At 48.8% G+C, this 15,677-nt stretch overlaps 1 protein-coding gene across 1 annotated transcript in view; it reads left to right on the plus strand.

Moving 5' to 3' along the window:
- The first annotated feature begins 7 nt into the window (after positions 1 to 7).
- SCARB2 (scavenger receptor class B, member 2) overlaps positions 8 to 15,677 on the plus strand; it is a 17,416-nt gene continuing 1,746 nt past the window's right edge. Inside the window, exons 1-10 of the mRNA XM_009074286.1 lie at positions 8 to 127; positions 4,233 to 4,390; positions 7,919 to 8,066; positions 8,952 to 9,140; positions 9,851 to 9,942; positions 10,481 to 10,600; positions 11,455 to 11,633; positions 12,251 to 12,369; positions 13,182 to 13,255; positions 14,474 to 14,525. Of these exons, the coding sequence (XP_009072534.1) occupies positions 11 to 127; positions 4,233 to 4,390; positions 7,919 to 8,066; positions 8,952 to 9,140; positions 9,851 to 9,942; positions 10,481 to 10,600; positions 11,455 to 11,633; positions 12,251 to 12,369; positions 13,182 to 13,255; positions 14,474 to 14,525 (1,248 nt within the window). The 5' untranslated portion in view covers positions 8 to 10. The remainder of the gene's footprint in view (positions 128 to 4,232; positions 4,391 to 7,918; positions 8,067 to 8,951; positions 9,141 to 9,850; positions 9,943 to 10,480; positions 10,601 to 11,454; positions 11,634 to 12,250; positions 12,370 to 13,181; positions 13,256 to 14,473; positions 14,526 to 15,677) is intronic.

Below are 15,677 nucleotides of genomic sequence, written 5' to 3' on the forward strand. Positions count from 1 at the left end.
AGCCGCAGCCATGAAGTCGCTGTGCCTCGTCACCGTGGGGGTCTTGGCCATGACGCTGCTCATCGCCAGCATCTCCCTGCTGGTCGCGCACGTCTTCCAGACGGTGGTGGATCTGCAGGTGAAGCAGGTGAGAGCGCGGCCGCCGTCCCGCCCCGATCCCTGTTTATTCCCGCTGGGAGGGAGGGAGGGAAGGAGGGGTGGAAGGGGCTGGCTCCCTCCTTGCGCCAGTGAGGGCAGGAGCATCCCTGGGCAGCGAATCCCCCTGCCTGGCACCACCCGGCTCAGGATGCAGCTCAGGCTGCGCTGGGTAAAAACCGGGTGAATATGCAGAAAAATCAGCTCTTGGGGCAGCTTTGCTGGCTGTGGGGCGCGAGGATCCCTGTCCAGAGCAGCAGCAGCACATGAAGGGAGCAGGGGACACCCCTTCTTTGTGCCGTCGTGGATAGATGTCTTGCTGCTTTCGTACAGTAGAGCTTGTTCTTCTGTGCCTTGTGTTGCTGCCCCTGGAGCACAGCCAGAGGTGCTATGGGCTGAAACACGTGGTGTTTCCCAGTTTCCCAGGCTGGGGGATGACAGAGGGCGTTTCACCCTGTTGTTCCAGGCGGTGTGTGACACTCTGGGGGCACTCATCCTGGCATTGTTGTGGATTCAGAGCCCTGCGCTGTTCCTGGGCTGCCTGAGCTTTTGTGCATTTATCCAGTGAGAAGGGTCAGTTGTGGTAGCAATCCTCTTGCAATGCCTGTGTAAATGAGCAATTATTTATCTGTCTAGTCTGAGGAATATCATCTTAGCCCTGATTCTGACAGTGAAACCAGGAATGCTAACAATTGAAGGGATTTGACCTGTGCTGTTGTTTCACTGGTGACCAGATAGATGACCTGTGATGTCCTCACCTCCTGCTCTTTCTTTTGGGCTGAGGACAGGGAGCATTTCCTGCCACAGAAGCTGTGTTGCCTTAACTTAAATCGGTTTGCTTTGGTGAGTGCAATTCTAGGCTGGCAGTGAGCTTAGAGCAGGCTGTGGCACCTTGAAGTGTGCCTGTAGACTTGAGAGGAGAGCCAAAAAACCCAGCTACCAATCCCTTGATGTCAGCCCATGCCTTTTCTAGACAGTCTGAAGCCAGGTGTGGAGTGGTATGAGTGCTAATGAATGCAAAGCTCCATGCAAACCAAGCCAGAGCAGCACAGCTTGGCATAGCTCCATCCCCCAGGTCTTGGCTCTCCTTGGGGAGGAATCTGCCATCCTTTGCATACCAGAATTCCACTTTCAGGTCTGTTTCATGCTGTTATCAAGAGAGCAGTGTGGTGAAAGAAGTGGTTTGGTGGGAGAGCAGAGGACTGTTGGGAATTAGACGTGATCCTCCTTACCGTATTATCCCCTGGCTGCATGCTCCTTCCCTGGGTTATGTAAGAGCAAGTTGGTATTCACTCAGCAGGGCTTTCAGTAATGCAGGATAAAGTTTCCAGAGCTCAGTCATTCCCTGCTCGCTGCTCTCCAGCTCATGCTGGCAGACACCTGGATGGCACAGAGCGAGGTGTTCTGCTCCCCACTGACTCCCTCCTGGCCTTCTCCAGGAGCCACACACACACACACACACACACACACACACACACACACACACCCACACCACAGTGGTGGTACAGCTCCAAAGCAGAGTGCTCCCAGCCACTCTGCTGATCTGGCTGCTTTTCACATGTGCTTTGTCCCACGTGAGCTTTTCCTCATTGGTGTGTAGTCTGGAAAGCTGCTGTCTCTTGTGTAACTGTGTATGGAGCTTAGCAAACCTTGTGCAAATAGACAAATCTCAATTTGCCTTTGAAATGGGGCAAGACTTGAGCTTTTCCAAAGAGTCCCTATTCCCTTGAGGCCTTTCCAGCAGTCTTGAATCATTGCTGAAGGGCTGTCTTTGCCGCCTCAAGTGCAGCTGAGATGGAAATCCCTATTTTGGGGCAGCTGAAGCACCTGTGTGGCCAAACCCAGCAGCTGGGAACCTCTGAGGATGGCTCTGCCTTCAGCAGGGGGTTGTGTGTGGCACCCTTTCCAGCCAAAAGCAAGATCTTGGGTGCAGAGGGGATGTGGGAAGAGTGGGGAATCCAACCCAGAGTCAGACTCAACATCCCTTTGAAAATCCATAGGCAGATGTGTAGTGACATGTGGCATGAAGAAAACACCTGAGGGAAAGGACTGACTGCCCAAGGTTGGAATTGGGAGCACCAGAGATTGCTGTATTTACAAACTGCATGCTCATGGCAGTAAAACACAGGTGCTGTCTTCATGTCACATCACCTTATGCTGCTAATTTTAGTAAACACTTAGTCTGTGAACCCTTTGAAATTCCACTGGACTTGTGTTGCTCTTTCCAAAAGGACATGGAATATATTTTCTCCCTTGATTTCATTGATGTATTAGTCATTTTTTTTGCTGTTGCTGTTCAATGTGAAGTACTAGAGCTCTCAGCAGAGTTTATTGTGAAGGATTAGCTGAAGGATCCGTTGGGATGGTCCCAAAAATGTTCAATATCATTTTCCACCTCCACCATTGCTCCCAGGAACAGTTATATTTGGGAGGGAAATCTCCTTTTATTTCCTGTGTGTGAAGCACAGTCAGGATAAGGAAACAGCAGTGAATGAGAGAGCTGCAAATTCTGGACTGGCTTATAAGTGCAGTCAGCCGGAAGGATGCTTTGGAACACTGGAAATGAGCCTGGAGTCCACTCAGAAAGGAGAAGCCCTGATGTCAATTTAGTGTCACGTGATAGACCTAAATATCCCTGGTAACGTTTGGTGAGAATCAGAAGAAAAGAGCTCACCGTATTTCACTGTTTGAGAGTATCACAGGAGCTGTCTGAGTCCAGCTCAGGCCTTAGTGAGTCTGGGTTTGCTCTCACTGTACAGAGCTATTAATAGACACTTGATTTCTGTGGGAGATCCAAATGGTGCCAGATCCAGGCAATAAATGTGGAATGACTATGACCAGAGTGCACTTGCCTGAAACCAGGGATAGATCACAAGAAAACAGGTTCAGAAGCACTGGGCTGTGGAGGAAATGGTACATCTGAGGTGCTGGTGGCTCCAGAGAAATGCTCCAAGCTCCTGACGCATATCTAAACCACACAAATTTCTGTGATGGTGTGCACAGAAGACGTGGTTTGAAACCCTCAGAGGAAAGCAGGCTACAACCACAAAGTGCCACCAGCTGGGCTGGCTTTCACCGCCCTTCAGCGCTCCTCCTGCCATGCCAAGCTCCTGCCAACAAGTGTGTCTTTGAACAGCCTTTGAAACAGTCTTCTCTTTATCTGTTGCTTCAGAAGGAAAGTCTGCATGGATTAAAACCAGCCACTGAAGTGGGAAGGCTAAGAATGAGTCCTGAGGCATTGTGGCTGATAAGCCCCTGTAAACAGTGGCCAAGAACTGGCAGCTGTCCAGCCTGCCCTGCTTCTGAGCTCCCACTCAACAGTCTCTGACTTGTTTTCTCAGAATAACAAGAACAAGTGTTGATGAGACCCATTTAATTGCTAATTATTTTCCCCCTCCCTCCCTTTCTTCCGCCTCCAGGTGATGTGGTTTTCAGGGACAGAGTTTTCTCTGTGCTTGTTCCTGGAAATCCACTCTGTAAGCCAAAGTTCTCCTTATGACCACTGCAGCAGTGTTAGAGCTGCATGAAAAGCCTTAATTTTGGGGGTGGTGATGCTTTATGATGGGGTGAACTTCATCTCAAATAGGATGGTGATACAATGAGGGGTTGAGACCTATTATGGAGGTGTATCACAGGTGTGGTGGTGACTTTCCATATCACAGGTATATGCTGGTAGGTAAGGCAATTAGTCTTTCATTTCTTGATTACTTCTGTTATAAAATAACGAGTTACAGCTTTTCTTTTAGGGCCATGTTTTAGTGGGTACAAAACAGACTGACAGACCGTGGGGCTGGAGATTAATGTGCAGCCATTGCTGGAGGAAAGTGGTTAAAGAACCTTTGCCTTCGAAAGGCACAAATCCTGGAGTGCCTGTCATGTACAGGTTTTTCTCACAGGCCACTGAGAAATGAAGTCTAATTGCTTTGGAGAACAGAATCTCACAGCTGTGCTGGACTCTGCCCTTTTGGGCAAAGAAACCCTACACAACAGGGTTCCCTTGGCTGTTGAGTTCCACTTTTATGTGTGATGTTGGCATCTTCCAGGGCATCTTCCACCAGGTGAGGGTCTTGCTGACATTTGCCTTTGTCTTGTTTCAGGGAACAGTGCTGAAGAATGGCACAGAAACCTTTGAAGCCTGGGAGGATCCTTCCCCTCCAGTCTACATGCAGTTCTACTTCTTCAATGTCACAAATCCTTTGGAAGTGCTCCAAGGAGCTACTCCTCTTGTAGAGGAAATAGGACCATACACCTACAGGTAGGATCCTTTCACTGCTTTTCCATTGCACTGAGGCTGGGGTGTGTGAGAGAGCCAAAAAGTGGAATCCAGAAAGGCTCGGGATCCCGTTCTAGCTGTTAAAGTGTGAGGGGAAGTCATACCCTGCCCAGACACCACTGACACTGGAGAGCCTGCAGCCAGTTTCAGATGGAGCCAGTGACTCCTGTCAGATTTTGGGCAAAGTTTTGCTGCTGTTCCTCAGCTGCTGGACACAGAGGAAGTTGTTTGCACCCTGGCCTCGTGTCTTGTGAGAGAAGCCACAGTTGGGTGATGTTTGTGAGGCTGAGGAGTGGTGCATAAAGTGTGACTCGTGCTGACTCAGAAATGAGTTCCTAGTTCAAATTGCACAATCCACGTGGGTAAAATGTGGCCAGAAAACCAGTTAGAGAGTGGTACTAAAGGGATCTTCCTCAGCCCAACCCTCACTGTATAGACTCAGATATATCCACTATTTTTACTGTCATATTTACCAAGGCCATGTGCAGTGCTGGAGTTTAGTCTCTGGAGCTCTCCTGTGTGGCATGGAGAGATTGTAAAGTCACCTTATAAGTGAGTTTTCCTTTAGAGCTTCATTCTGCTCAGCACTATAAGCCAGGAGCAGTCCTGGGGCAGGGAGGGATGTGAGGGATGAGAACCATGGCAAAAAGGTGATGTCTCATTGTCAGCCTCACTTCTGGTCACACAAACTCATCCAGTCTGGGCACCAGCTCAGTACCAGGAGTTGTCTTTACCTAAGATGCAAAATGATCAGAATCTGTTTGTATTGGAAAAAAATACTGTGGAATGAAAGGGAGAGCCTTTGTGGGAGCCTTGGTCTCTGTACTCTCTTGCCTTTCAGTTCCTTTCCTCCCACACCTCAGCTTTGTTTCTCCCTCTGCCAACAATCCTTTCCCCTGCCTCCTCTGCATTCCGGCCCTGTGTCTGTTTAGCCTTGGCAAACTCCATGTGATACTTTGGCAAAACCCCTGGCGTTACATAAGCCAGGAGAGCTGGAAAACAGATCCACAAACTTTCAAGCTTCTCCTTCAGGTATCTGGAGTGTCACACTGGGCACTAGTCAGAATGTGTTCTCTGTGTCAGGAGGATAAATAGGGCTAGTTCCAGAGGTAATGGAGCTACAGGACACCACACAGGTTGGAACTGAGTTTGCCAGCTGCTGCTTTTCCTGCCTCTCAGCTCCGAGTCTTGCTGGGTGTCCCATGTTTGGGAAGCTGCACCTCATCCATGGAGGAGCTCAGTGGGATGGATAGGGCTGGTGATGTTCTGGCTGGGTTGGTCCATGCCCGAGGGAAGGCCCAGCCTGAGCTGCTGGTTGCTGGGAGAGCCTTTCCCTGCATCCCACGCCAGGGGCAGGCTGTGAGGAGGTCCCTGACTCCCGGGATTGTTTATGGCAGTGCGAGGGAGGGAGGGAAGCTGTGTGTTCCAGTTGCTTCTGGCTTGTTTGCTCAGCCTGTTTGTGACTTGTCTGGGCAGGATTCCCTTGTGCTGTGCTCTGTCTGACGGAGGGAAGAGGAGAGTTAGGAAGTGGAGTGCTGTTTTCCAGCTGCTCCTTTAATCCTGGCGTGGCTATGGCTGCTGCAGGCTGTCAGCAGTGGGTGGGAGCAGGGGGAGCAGGGAGGGATGTTGCAGCCGTGCTGCACACTCAGAGCCAGAGGATGAACACCCAGTCTGTCTCACAGCCCCTGTTCAGGCTTAGCATGTGGCAGAACACCTACAGTGCCCTGACATGAAGTGCATGGCTCTGTGTTTTTGTTGAACAGGATGTTTGGGAAAGGCCGGAAGTGAACTGGCCCAGAGAAGCAGAGGAAAAACATCCAGTGAGTGACAGAGAGGAGATGGGAGGGCTCCACAGTCTCTTCCTGCAGCTCAGGCTTTTGACCAACACACATTGCACAGCAGTTGGTGCAGAAGAAGATCCTGTAAGAATATCCTGGGAGTTGAATTGGTAGCATATAAAATAAGGGAGTGTAAAGTGCAAAATGCTTATCTGCCCCAGCCTGCTGAGTCCCAAAGAACACTCAGATACTGCCTGGTCTTGCATACACTTACAGCTTTCTGTCTTTAACCTCTGAGAGCCTCCTGCTCATATTCCTCATCAGGGAGGATAATTTTCCTCTCCAGAGCTGGAGGGGTGTCTCAGGTTACCCCGGCCTATTTTAGGAAGGCACTTCACAACTGTCCATTTCCATCCCCTCGATTCCACCCCTGGGGAGTAAAGTAGGTGGTTGTCCAAGAGGCTCTTGCCAAATCAAGCTGGAAGTGTTGCCAGACCACAATGTTCCTGGGTGGCAGTGGTGCTGGAGAGTGGTAGATACACTGTTTGGTAAGGAAGATGGGAAGTTGTTGGTTTCTAACAACAGTTTCACAGGCATTTGCAGTTTGCTTGACATTTGAAAGGTAAAGCAGAGCAATGCAGCCTGTGATGAAGCTGCATCCATGGATCTAGTGCAGCCAGGATGGAACCTGGGATCTGAACTGAAAGGAAAACACCACAGCACAAGGTCTGGCAGAACAATTCGCCCTCACATCTTGTGACTTGAAATCTACCCAGGCAGCAAAGCAGTGTGAAAGTCAACAGCCTCTTGAGTGAGTGTACACTTAGGGAAGAGAGGGTGTTTCACTCTGTGTGTGCCAGAAGGCTCAGGCCATGAGCAGCCAACCTGCCCTGTCCCTTTTGGGGGTTGCCTGGGACACATGTGCAGCTCATGCTGAGCCTGTCCTGCAGATTTCCTGTTTGTAAGATGGCAATGGCAGTGAATTGGGTTGTGCTTCTGGCATGTGTTTCAGGGTAATTAGGATCTGATTTCCTCATCAGGTAGTGTTTGGTGTTCCTTGCCACTTGCACTGGTTGGTCAGCAATGCTGAGTTTGATCCTGCTCTCTGGGTGCTTAGGAACAGCAGCCACCTCCCAGGCCAGGAGTAGTGCATGGCAAAAACACAGTTGAACTTCTGTCATGTCCAGGATTCCTCCCTGAGAATTCAAGGAGAAGAACTGAAATGAGGCTTGTTCTGTGCTCTTGTCAAATACAAGCCCAGAAGTCCTAGTGCCCAGTGCTTTGAAGGCAGCAGAATGATCCTGGTAGGTTCTGAGGTCAGGTCAGTGAGACTTACGCACAGCCTACATCTGCCTGGGAGTGAATTTTGCCTGCAGCAAAGAGGCAGAAGTTTCCTGTTCAAATTGTACTTTGAGGCCAGTCCCATATATAATGCCTCTAAATCCTTTTCTACTGTCTGAAAATGTCCTCTTTCTGTGGAGGTTTTTAAAGATGAGGCAATACAAAGTGCAATTAACATGTGGGGTGGCACTTTGGGAAGAGCCTCATGATGTCTGACTCAGCTCACACTGGCACAGAGGGGAGTTTGTGTCAGTGAGGGACTCTGCTCCCAGTGAGCTGAAAATCCCACCCTCCATGTGCTTAAAGCAGCAGAACAGCTCTAGGTTGATTGCAGTTAATGCTGTGTGTACTTGTTTAACTCGATGAGAGCACAAACTCTCTTGTTCTTCAGGGAATACAGGCCAAGGGTGCACATTCAGTTTCTAGACAATGGAACCAAAGTGTCTGCTCTGAACCCAAAGACTTACGTGTTTGAACCTCAGAAGTCAGTTGGAAACCCTGAAGTGGATCTGATCCGAACAATAAATATCCCTGCAGTGGTGAGTTCTCTTTCCTTGCTGCTTGGAGATGATCCTGACACACTTTAGAACAAGTAGTTTCTTGCTTCATTCTGTCTTTCCCTTGTGTATCCCTTGTGGTAGATACATGTGACTGAGGAACTAGAGAGGCAGCTCATGTCTGCATGAGAGGCAGCTGCTGCTCTCAGTTTTGGGTTGGACTGCTGGGAAGAGTTTATGTTGTTCCCCCCTCTCCTCCCACCTCTGTAGTGTCAGTGCCTCACTCCTGCTCTGAGAGCTGATTCACACTGAAGAGATGAGGAGAAATCAGGCTGGCTGGCTTTCCATGACTGAGTGAAATTAGGGAATTACTAGTGTCAAATGCTTAGGAGGAACTCTGGCTTCTGAATGAGAAACCTGGGAGTGCTTGTGGATGTTCTGCCACAATTGCAGAAGTTGTTTCCAAGTCTGAGCCTCAGACTGGAACAAAAAGTGCAGCAGAGGAGTTTTGGGCAGAGCTGAATGAAAAGGAGCTCTCAAAGTGAAACTGAAGTGACAGCTGTGTTAGGTGAAAGTGTCTCTGTAGTGATCAGAGCTCCTTGCTTTGGTCTCACACAGGGATACATGAGAACAAGCAGCTCTAAAGCTGTCACAGCTTCCAGGGGGAATCAGACTGCATGCAAATACTGGGGCATGTGACTCAGCCTTCACTCCTAGTTTAATTGACTTCAATTGCAGGGTACAGTGATTTCAACTTTCCCCCAGCATTTCCAGAGGTGTCTTGTCTGGTTCCCTGAGTGAACACAGAAGTGCACTGTGTGTAGTAGCAGATAGCACTCAGCTCAGCTGCAGGCAACACAGACACTGTATTTAGAGCTGTCCCCCAATCAGCCTGAACATTTCTCCCTTGCTCCAACCCCCTGGCAGAGTGCGATGGAGTGGACCAGGTCAACCCCTCTGCAGTTTGCCACAGAAGTGCTGCTGCTGCTGTACCAGGAGTCCCTGTTCACTGTCCACAGTGTCCATGAGCTGCTGTGGGGCTACAAGGACAGGCTCCTCTCAACCATCCATGTCCTGCACCCCGAGGTGGATCCTGTGTTTGGGCTCTTCAGTAAGGTAACTGCTAGTGCTTGAGGTGGGGAGCAATGTCACTGCTGCAGAGTCTGGTCACCAGGCACGGAGAGAGATGTGTCTGGATCAAGGCCAGGGGGAAGGCTGCAGGGATAGCAAAGGGATGTTCCCTCTTCAGTTTGGCTGTGTCTAGGCACTGCCTGTGATTATTTACCTGTTTATACTCTTTATCAGATATGGATAAGCTTTCCAAGGGCAAACCCCTCCACTACTGCCCGTGGTCACTTGAACAACATGAGCTTTGTGGGGCTAGTTGGGCAAACTCCTAGAGACATTTCCTGGCTGATTTCCTTAGTAATTGGTTGGAATTGGATGCTATTTCTGTGCTGGAGCTATTCCTGGCTTCCACAGTGCTGCACAACATTTTGGGCTGTGGGGGATCCTTGTTTCTTGGAGATGTCTGCAGTGCTCAGGTCATTTCTGTGGGGTGTTTCCTTGCTGAGGCCTGTTCTTTTCAGGGGCAGCTTTCAAAGGGATGAAAGGCTCATCTGATGCTGCATTTCTTGCACTTGGGAGGTGTAGGAATCTGGCCCAGTCTCTTCCCCCTCCTTTATATTCAAGGTGGAGTTCAGTGAGCTGCAGAGAGCTCAGGGTGGATTTGAAGTGATGACAGCTTAAACTCCTGCCCCCCCTTGCAGTGACTAGCCAGGTGTCACAGGATGAGTGGAGTGACCACAACCTCTGTCTGTTTGCAGATGAATGGAACTGATGATGGGGAGTATGTTTTCCTGAGCGGGGAAACGAACTACCTAAACTTCTCCAGGATTGTGGAATGGAAAGGAAAAGAGTAAGTGTTTCAGAACTCTGGCAGAACCTGCCCCTTGTCACATTTTGGGTGAAGAAAAAAAAGGGGCCTATATTCTGAGGGTTTCTGTACCTCTTGGCAGCTCTAGCTTCGAACCAGCCCCTCAGGATTTTGGTGTGTGCCATGGAGCTATGAAAGGAAGACAGACACAGCCCTTAGAGAGGCATCCACACTTCCTTACTGCTCTCTCCCAGCCCCAAGGGACAACGTGGGCCTTGTGCACCTGTGGCAGTGTGTGGTGTTCCAACAGCTGAGCTGCCCAAAGCACATCCCCCTCCCATTAAACCAAACATCTGCCAGCCATGACACAGGTGGGAGGAACTCTGCAGACCTGTTCCTGCTTGCCTAGCACCAGCTTAAAGAGACTATAGCTCTCTATAAACCCATTTTATTCCCTTTCTTGTTGTGGATGCAGCATCGTGCAGGTGTGATTCTCCTTTGCCTGGGCCATGAGCTGGCATTGCCTGACCACTGCTCTGAATTCTTTTAACCCTTGCTCTCTTTGCTTGGTTTTCCTCAGGTCCTTGAGCTGGTGGACAACAGAGACGTGTAACATGATCAATGGAACAGATGGGACGTCCTTTCACCCACTGATTAGCAAAGATGAGAACATTTATATCTTTTCTTCTGATTTCTGCAGGTAAGGAGGAGACAGTGTCACTCAGACTTGAGAGCAGAGCATTTACATCCATTCCCCTCGAGGTTTCATGTTAGGCTGGTGTTTTCCTCCTGTGATTTCATTGCACAGTGGGAGTGTTCTGCATTTGTTCATGGTGTGAAGGGTGAGAGTTACACCAAAAAACCCCAATCTGTGTCATGTTAAGGATGTGCTGTTTCCAGATGAAAATAACGGGAAGATTTGGAAGGTGACTGGAAGCACAGACTGAACTGCCTTGCAAGGCTAGTAATGAGGGTTGGAAGGATTTATATGCACCTTGCCTGAGGCTTCTTTCCTTGCTTGTTTTAGAGATCCCAGACTGCCCTCTTCAGAGATTCTTGACTTGATGCTGTTTGAAATGCATCAAGATGCAGAAAATCCTGGTGTTCCCTTCCTTACGTTCCACCTTATGTTCCCCTGCCTGTTTCTCTCTCTGTGAAGAGCCAAACCCATCTGAAGTAATTTAAATCATTACAGATGTGCCTTGGACTAAATTCAGGACTTGTGAACTTGTCTGTCTTGCATGAGTGTGTTCTTTTCCTAGTCCTTCTCAATAGCAAGTACCAGCATTCACACAACACATAATAGTGACATGGAGCCAGAATGAGACCCCAAAATGCTGATGGCAGGTGTCAGTGATCTATTTGTGCAGCAGCAGCATGATGAGATGTGCATTGCTGCTCAAAGCCTATTAAATTTAACACAGAAGGTGGTTGGAATAGTCCTGCAAACTGAAATAGATGCACAACATGTGCAGAGAGACATCGTGTTGGTGTGTGCTCCAGGCTCATCACTCCTGCTCTAACCCATCCTGGTCTGGCTTTGCTTCCTTGCAGGTCCTTTTACCTGGTGTATGACAGCTCAGGGGCTGTGGCAGGTATCCCGACCTATCGCTTCGTGCCCTCTGCCATGGTGTTTGCCAACACGACGGTGAACCCAGCCAATGCCGGGTTCTGTGTGCCCCCAGGGAACTGCCCTGGCACTGGAGTCCTCAATGTCAGCATCTGCAAGCAGGGTATGGCACCAGGGACATCTGCTGCAGGGGCAGCTGTGGGGAACAGGGCACCTTTCCATCAGTGGTGCTCACAGCCAGGTTGGATGAAGCCTTGAGCATCCTGGCCTAGTGGGGAATTGTCCCTGCCCAAGGCAGGGGGTTGGAACTAGATGATCTGTAAGGTCTGTTCCAACCCCTAAAATTCTGTGATTCTGTGAAATGCATGAGGTGAGGTCTGAGGAGTCGCGACTGTACTCAGTGAAATCAGCCACCAACAAGTGGTTGTTTAGTTGTAAACTGCTCTAGTAATGATTTAAATCAAGGAGCCAGAAGGAAGGACCAGGATCCAGGGAATGCAGAAAAATCCCAGCTTGGCACTTACCTGCTTCTACCCAGGGAGCTCTCACATCTGAGTTGGCTGAGTGACAGCAAGCTTGAGGCTTGAAGCCATACTGACACTGCATGAGGGAACTTTTAGCTTGTCCTGGAGACAAGGAGTCAGTGTTGATTCTGTAACTTCAGAATGGACTTTTCCCTTCAGTATCAATGGCACAGTGACCAGAGTTTTGAGGCCATCAAACACTTCCTCAAATCCTGCTCTGCCTCTTTTAGATAGTAACTATGTTTTCTCTTTCCAGGTGCACCAATATTTCTGTCAGCTCCACATTTTTACCAAGCAGATCCAAAGTTTATAGAGGACATAGAGGGCATGCATCCCAAAAAGGAATACCATGAGACATTTCTGGACATCAATCCTGTAGGTGCAGCCTCTTCTCAAGGGTTCTGTAGGTGAATCCAAGCCATGTGGGTTTAGGTCACCTCCTTGGATGGTGTGTGTGTATCCACATAGTCCTGTTGACCTCAGGGAAGCTGGACTAGTTCATGTGGAACTGAGCTGTTTGTCCCCAAGAGAAACAAGTGATTCAAAACCCTCTCAGCTGGCCACCACAAGCCAGTCCTCAAGCAACAGCAGCCCTGGCAAACTTTCCCCCCCAGTTTTTCCTTGCTCAGCATGGAATGGGAGATCCCTTTGGACAGTTTGGGTCAGCTGTCCTGTCCCTGTCCACTCCCAGCCTCTCCCCCACCCCATGCCCACTCCCTGGCAAGGAACTGTGAGAAACAGAAGAGGCCTTGAGGCTGTGCAAGCACTGCTCAGCAATAGCTAAAACATCCATGTGTTAACCACACTGTTTCCATCACAGTTGCAAATCTATGCCTGGTAACAGCTCTGGTGGAGAAAATGAACTATCTCCCAGCTAAAGCCAGTACAGCAGTGATCTCTGCTCCCACACACATGAATGTGGGTCAAGGAGAAGAGCACAGTCATGGCCTGCCTGGTTTACAGAAACAGAGCTCTGACTCATCAAGCTGTTATGTGTGGCTAAAGCAGGAGGAAATTCCATAGTTTCTCTCTCCAGGGCTAGTGCAGGTGCTGCTGGGAATCTGGTGTGGTGCCAGATTCTTCCTGTATCCTCAGAGTTCTTATTCTTTCATGTTTTACTCTTTTTAGGAGTGTTTTGGTTTGGTTTTGGTGTTTTTTTTTTGACACCAATGTTTTTTATTCCCCAGCTGACAGGGCTGGTCCTGCAGGCAGCCAAGAGGATGCAGATCAATGTTCATGTCAGAAAACTACCTGAATTCTTGTAAGTCCTCTGCTACTGGGTGGGTGTGTCAGATCTGGTTTCACAGTCCAAATGACTTTGTCTGCAATGTTCAGAGGGAATATTGTTTGGAGATAGCAAGTGTGAGAGAGAGAAACCAAATCAAATCCCAGTTGCAAGGGGCAAGATCCTCTCTTCTCACAGATCACATAAATCTTGCAGCTCCAGCTGCAGACAGAGGCAGCTTTCAAGAAAAACAGGTAAATCAGGTAGAGAGAGGTGTCTTACCTGTGACTGCATTGGTATCAGAGAGAGAAGTTTTTGTACTGCAGCTCTGGCAGTCAGGACAATCCTGCACATGGGAACAGTGTACAGTCCCCAAGCACATGTGAGTAGAACCCCCCAGGTGGACTCTGCCTGGTGTTCTGGGTGTCCCAGTCAGAGGGGATGCCCCCAGAATGCAGCTCAGCTCTGCAGAAACACTGTTCTCTTCATCCTGTGTCTCCCTGACACATCGGTTTGCTTGTCACTAGTGCTGTGTGGTAGCTGTTCCTCCCACTCAGCTCTGAGCTGATGGTTATTGGCACAGCTTGGCTGTAATAACTAACAAAGAAGGATTTTTTCTGCCCATTCCCCTTGGGAGAGTGAGTGATGTTCCCTCTGAGGAGCAGCACCTTGTTTCCTAGTGCCCAGGAGCTGTGACTCTGTGTGCCAAACCTTGGGGGATTTTTGCTGCTGTGCCCTTGTTGCTTGGACAATAGCTCCTGTGTTTTACAAATAGGAGTAGAGCTTCACATTAGCCTGGCACAGTCAGTTATTAATGAGCTCCATATGGATCTCTCTCTCCCTACCAAGACCTCAAATGTACCATTGCTTCCAAACCAGAACTTATTACCCATCTTGGAGACGGAGGGATGTGAAAATCAATGATGAAAAGAAACAGTTCAGAGGTTTTTAAGGACATTTTCCTTGTTCATTGTTCTAATATAATCTGTCTTCACAACCTTTTCATGTTTATTAATGAGCTCCATATGGATCTCTCTCTCCCTACCAAGACCTCAAATGTACCATTGCTTCCAAACCAGAACTTATTACCCATCTTGGAGACGGAGGGATGTGAAAATCAATGATGAAAAGAAACAGTTCAGAGGTTTTTAAGGACATTTTCCTTGTTCATTGTTCTAATATAATCTGTCTTCACAACCTTTTCATGTTGAGAAGTTTAAACCCATAATGTTTTATTGCTGCTTTTTCACACAGTGAAACAGGCAACATCCGAACGCTGATTTTCCCAGTGATGTATTTAAATGAGGTAAAGAGTTTTGCTATGCCTTTGCAGCCTTGTGGCATGTCTGTGCTTGAAAAAAATACCCTCTTCGAGCTTACCAGAAAAGAAAATGCTGGTTTTCCTGTTGTTTCATGCAGTGATAGGTAGGAAGCTGTTGCTGTTTCTTAGCTAACATTCTCCTGCTGTTTGTTGATCATAGTATCAAGTTCAGCTCTGCAAAACACCTTCAGACACTCCTTTTAATTTCAAAGGAGTTGGTTGTGAGGAAAAGGGATGCTCAGGTGAGGAGGGAGGTCACGAGGAGGAGGCCATGGCAATCCCAGGCACACCTACAGGTTGAGTGGGGAAAGAATTGAGACCAGCAGTGAGGAGAAGGACTTGGGAGTGACAGTGGATGAGAAGTTCAGCATGAGCTGCAGTGTAAGCTCAGCCCAGAAAGCCAATGGAGTCCTGTGGGCTGCATCAAAAGGAGTGTGGGCAGCAGGTCTAAAGAGGTGATTCTTGCCCTCTGCTCTGGTGAGACCCCACCTGGAATACTGCACACAATTCTGGTGTCCTCAGCGTAAGAAGGACATGGAACTGTTGGAGCAAGTCCAGAGGAGGCCACAAAGTTGCTCAGAGGACTGGAGCATCTCTCCTGTGAGGATAGGCTGAGGGAGTTGGGGCTGTTCAGCCTGAAGAAGAGAAGACTTTGTGGAGACCTCAGAGCAACTTTTCAGTGTCTGAAAGGGCTACAAGGGAGCTGGAGAGGGACTCTGTGTTAGGAACTGCAGTAATAGGACAAGGGGTAATGGTTTCAAATTGAAAGAAGGTTGATTCAGACTAGATACAGGGGAAAAAAAATTTGCAGTGAGGGTGGTGAAACACTGGCACAGGTTCTCAGAGAGATGGTGGATTGCCCATCCCTGGAACCATTAAAAGTCAGGTTGGATGCAGCTCTGAGCAACCTGATCTAGGCAAAGTCCATTCCAACTGCTAAATTCTATGATTCTGTCACATCTTCTGTGAATATTCCTGTGCTGCAGCTGCATCAGTGAATTGTTTGGATTCAGGGAGGACTGTGGGGCACTAGTTGTGATGCTGTATCTCATTATTCCAGGCCTATATTAGCCCCTTCTTAAACCTTAAGTTAAAAAAAATCCATATTTCCCTTTGAAATACAGACTAGGTGATCAG

The sequence above is a fragment of the Acanthisitta chloris genome, unplaced genomic scaffold, assembly GCF_000695815.1.
Source record: "Acanthisitta chloris isolate BGI_N310 unplaced genomic scaffold, ASM69581v1 scaffold33014, whole genome shotgun sequence".
NCBI classification, from domain to species: Eukaryota; Metazoa; Chordata; class Aves; order Passeriformes; family Acanthisittidae; genus Acanthisitta; species Acanthisitta chloris.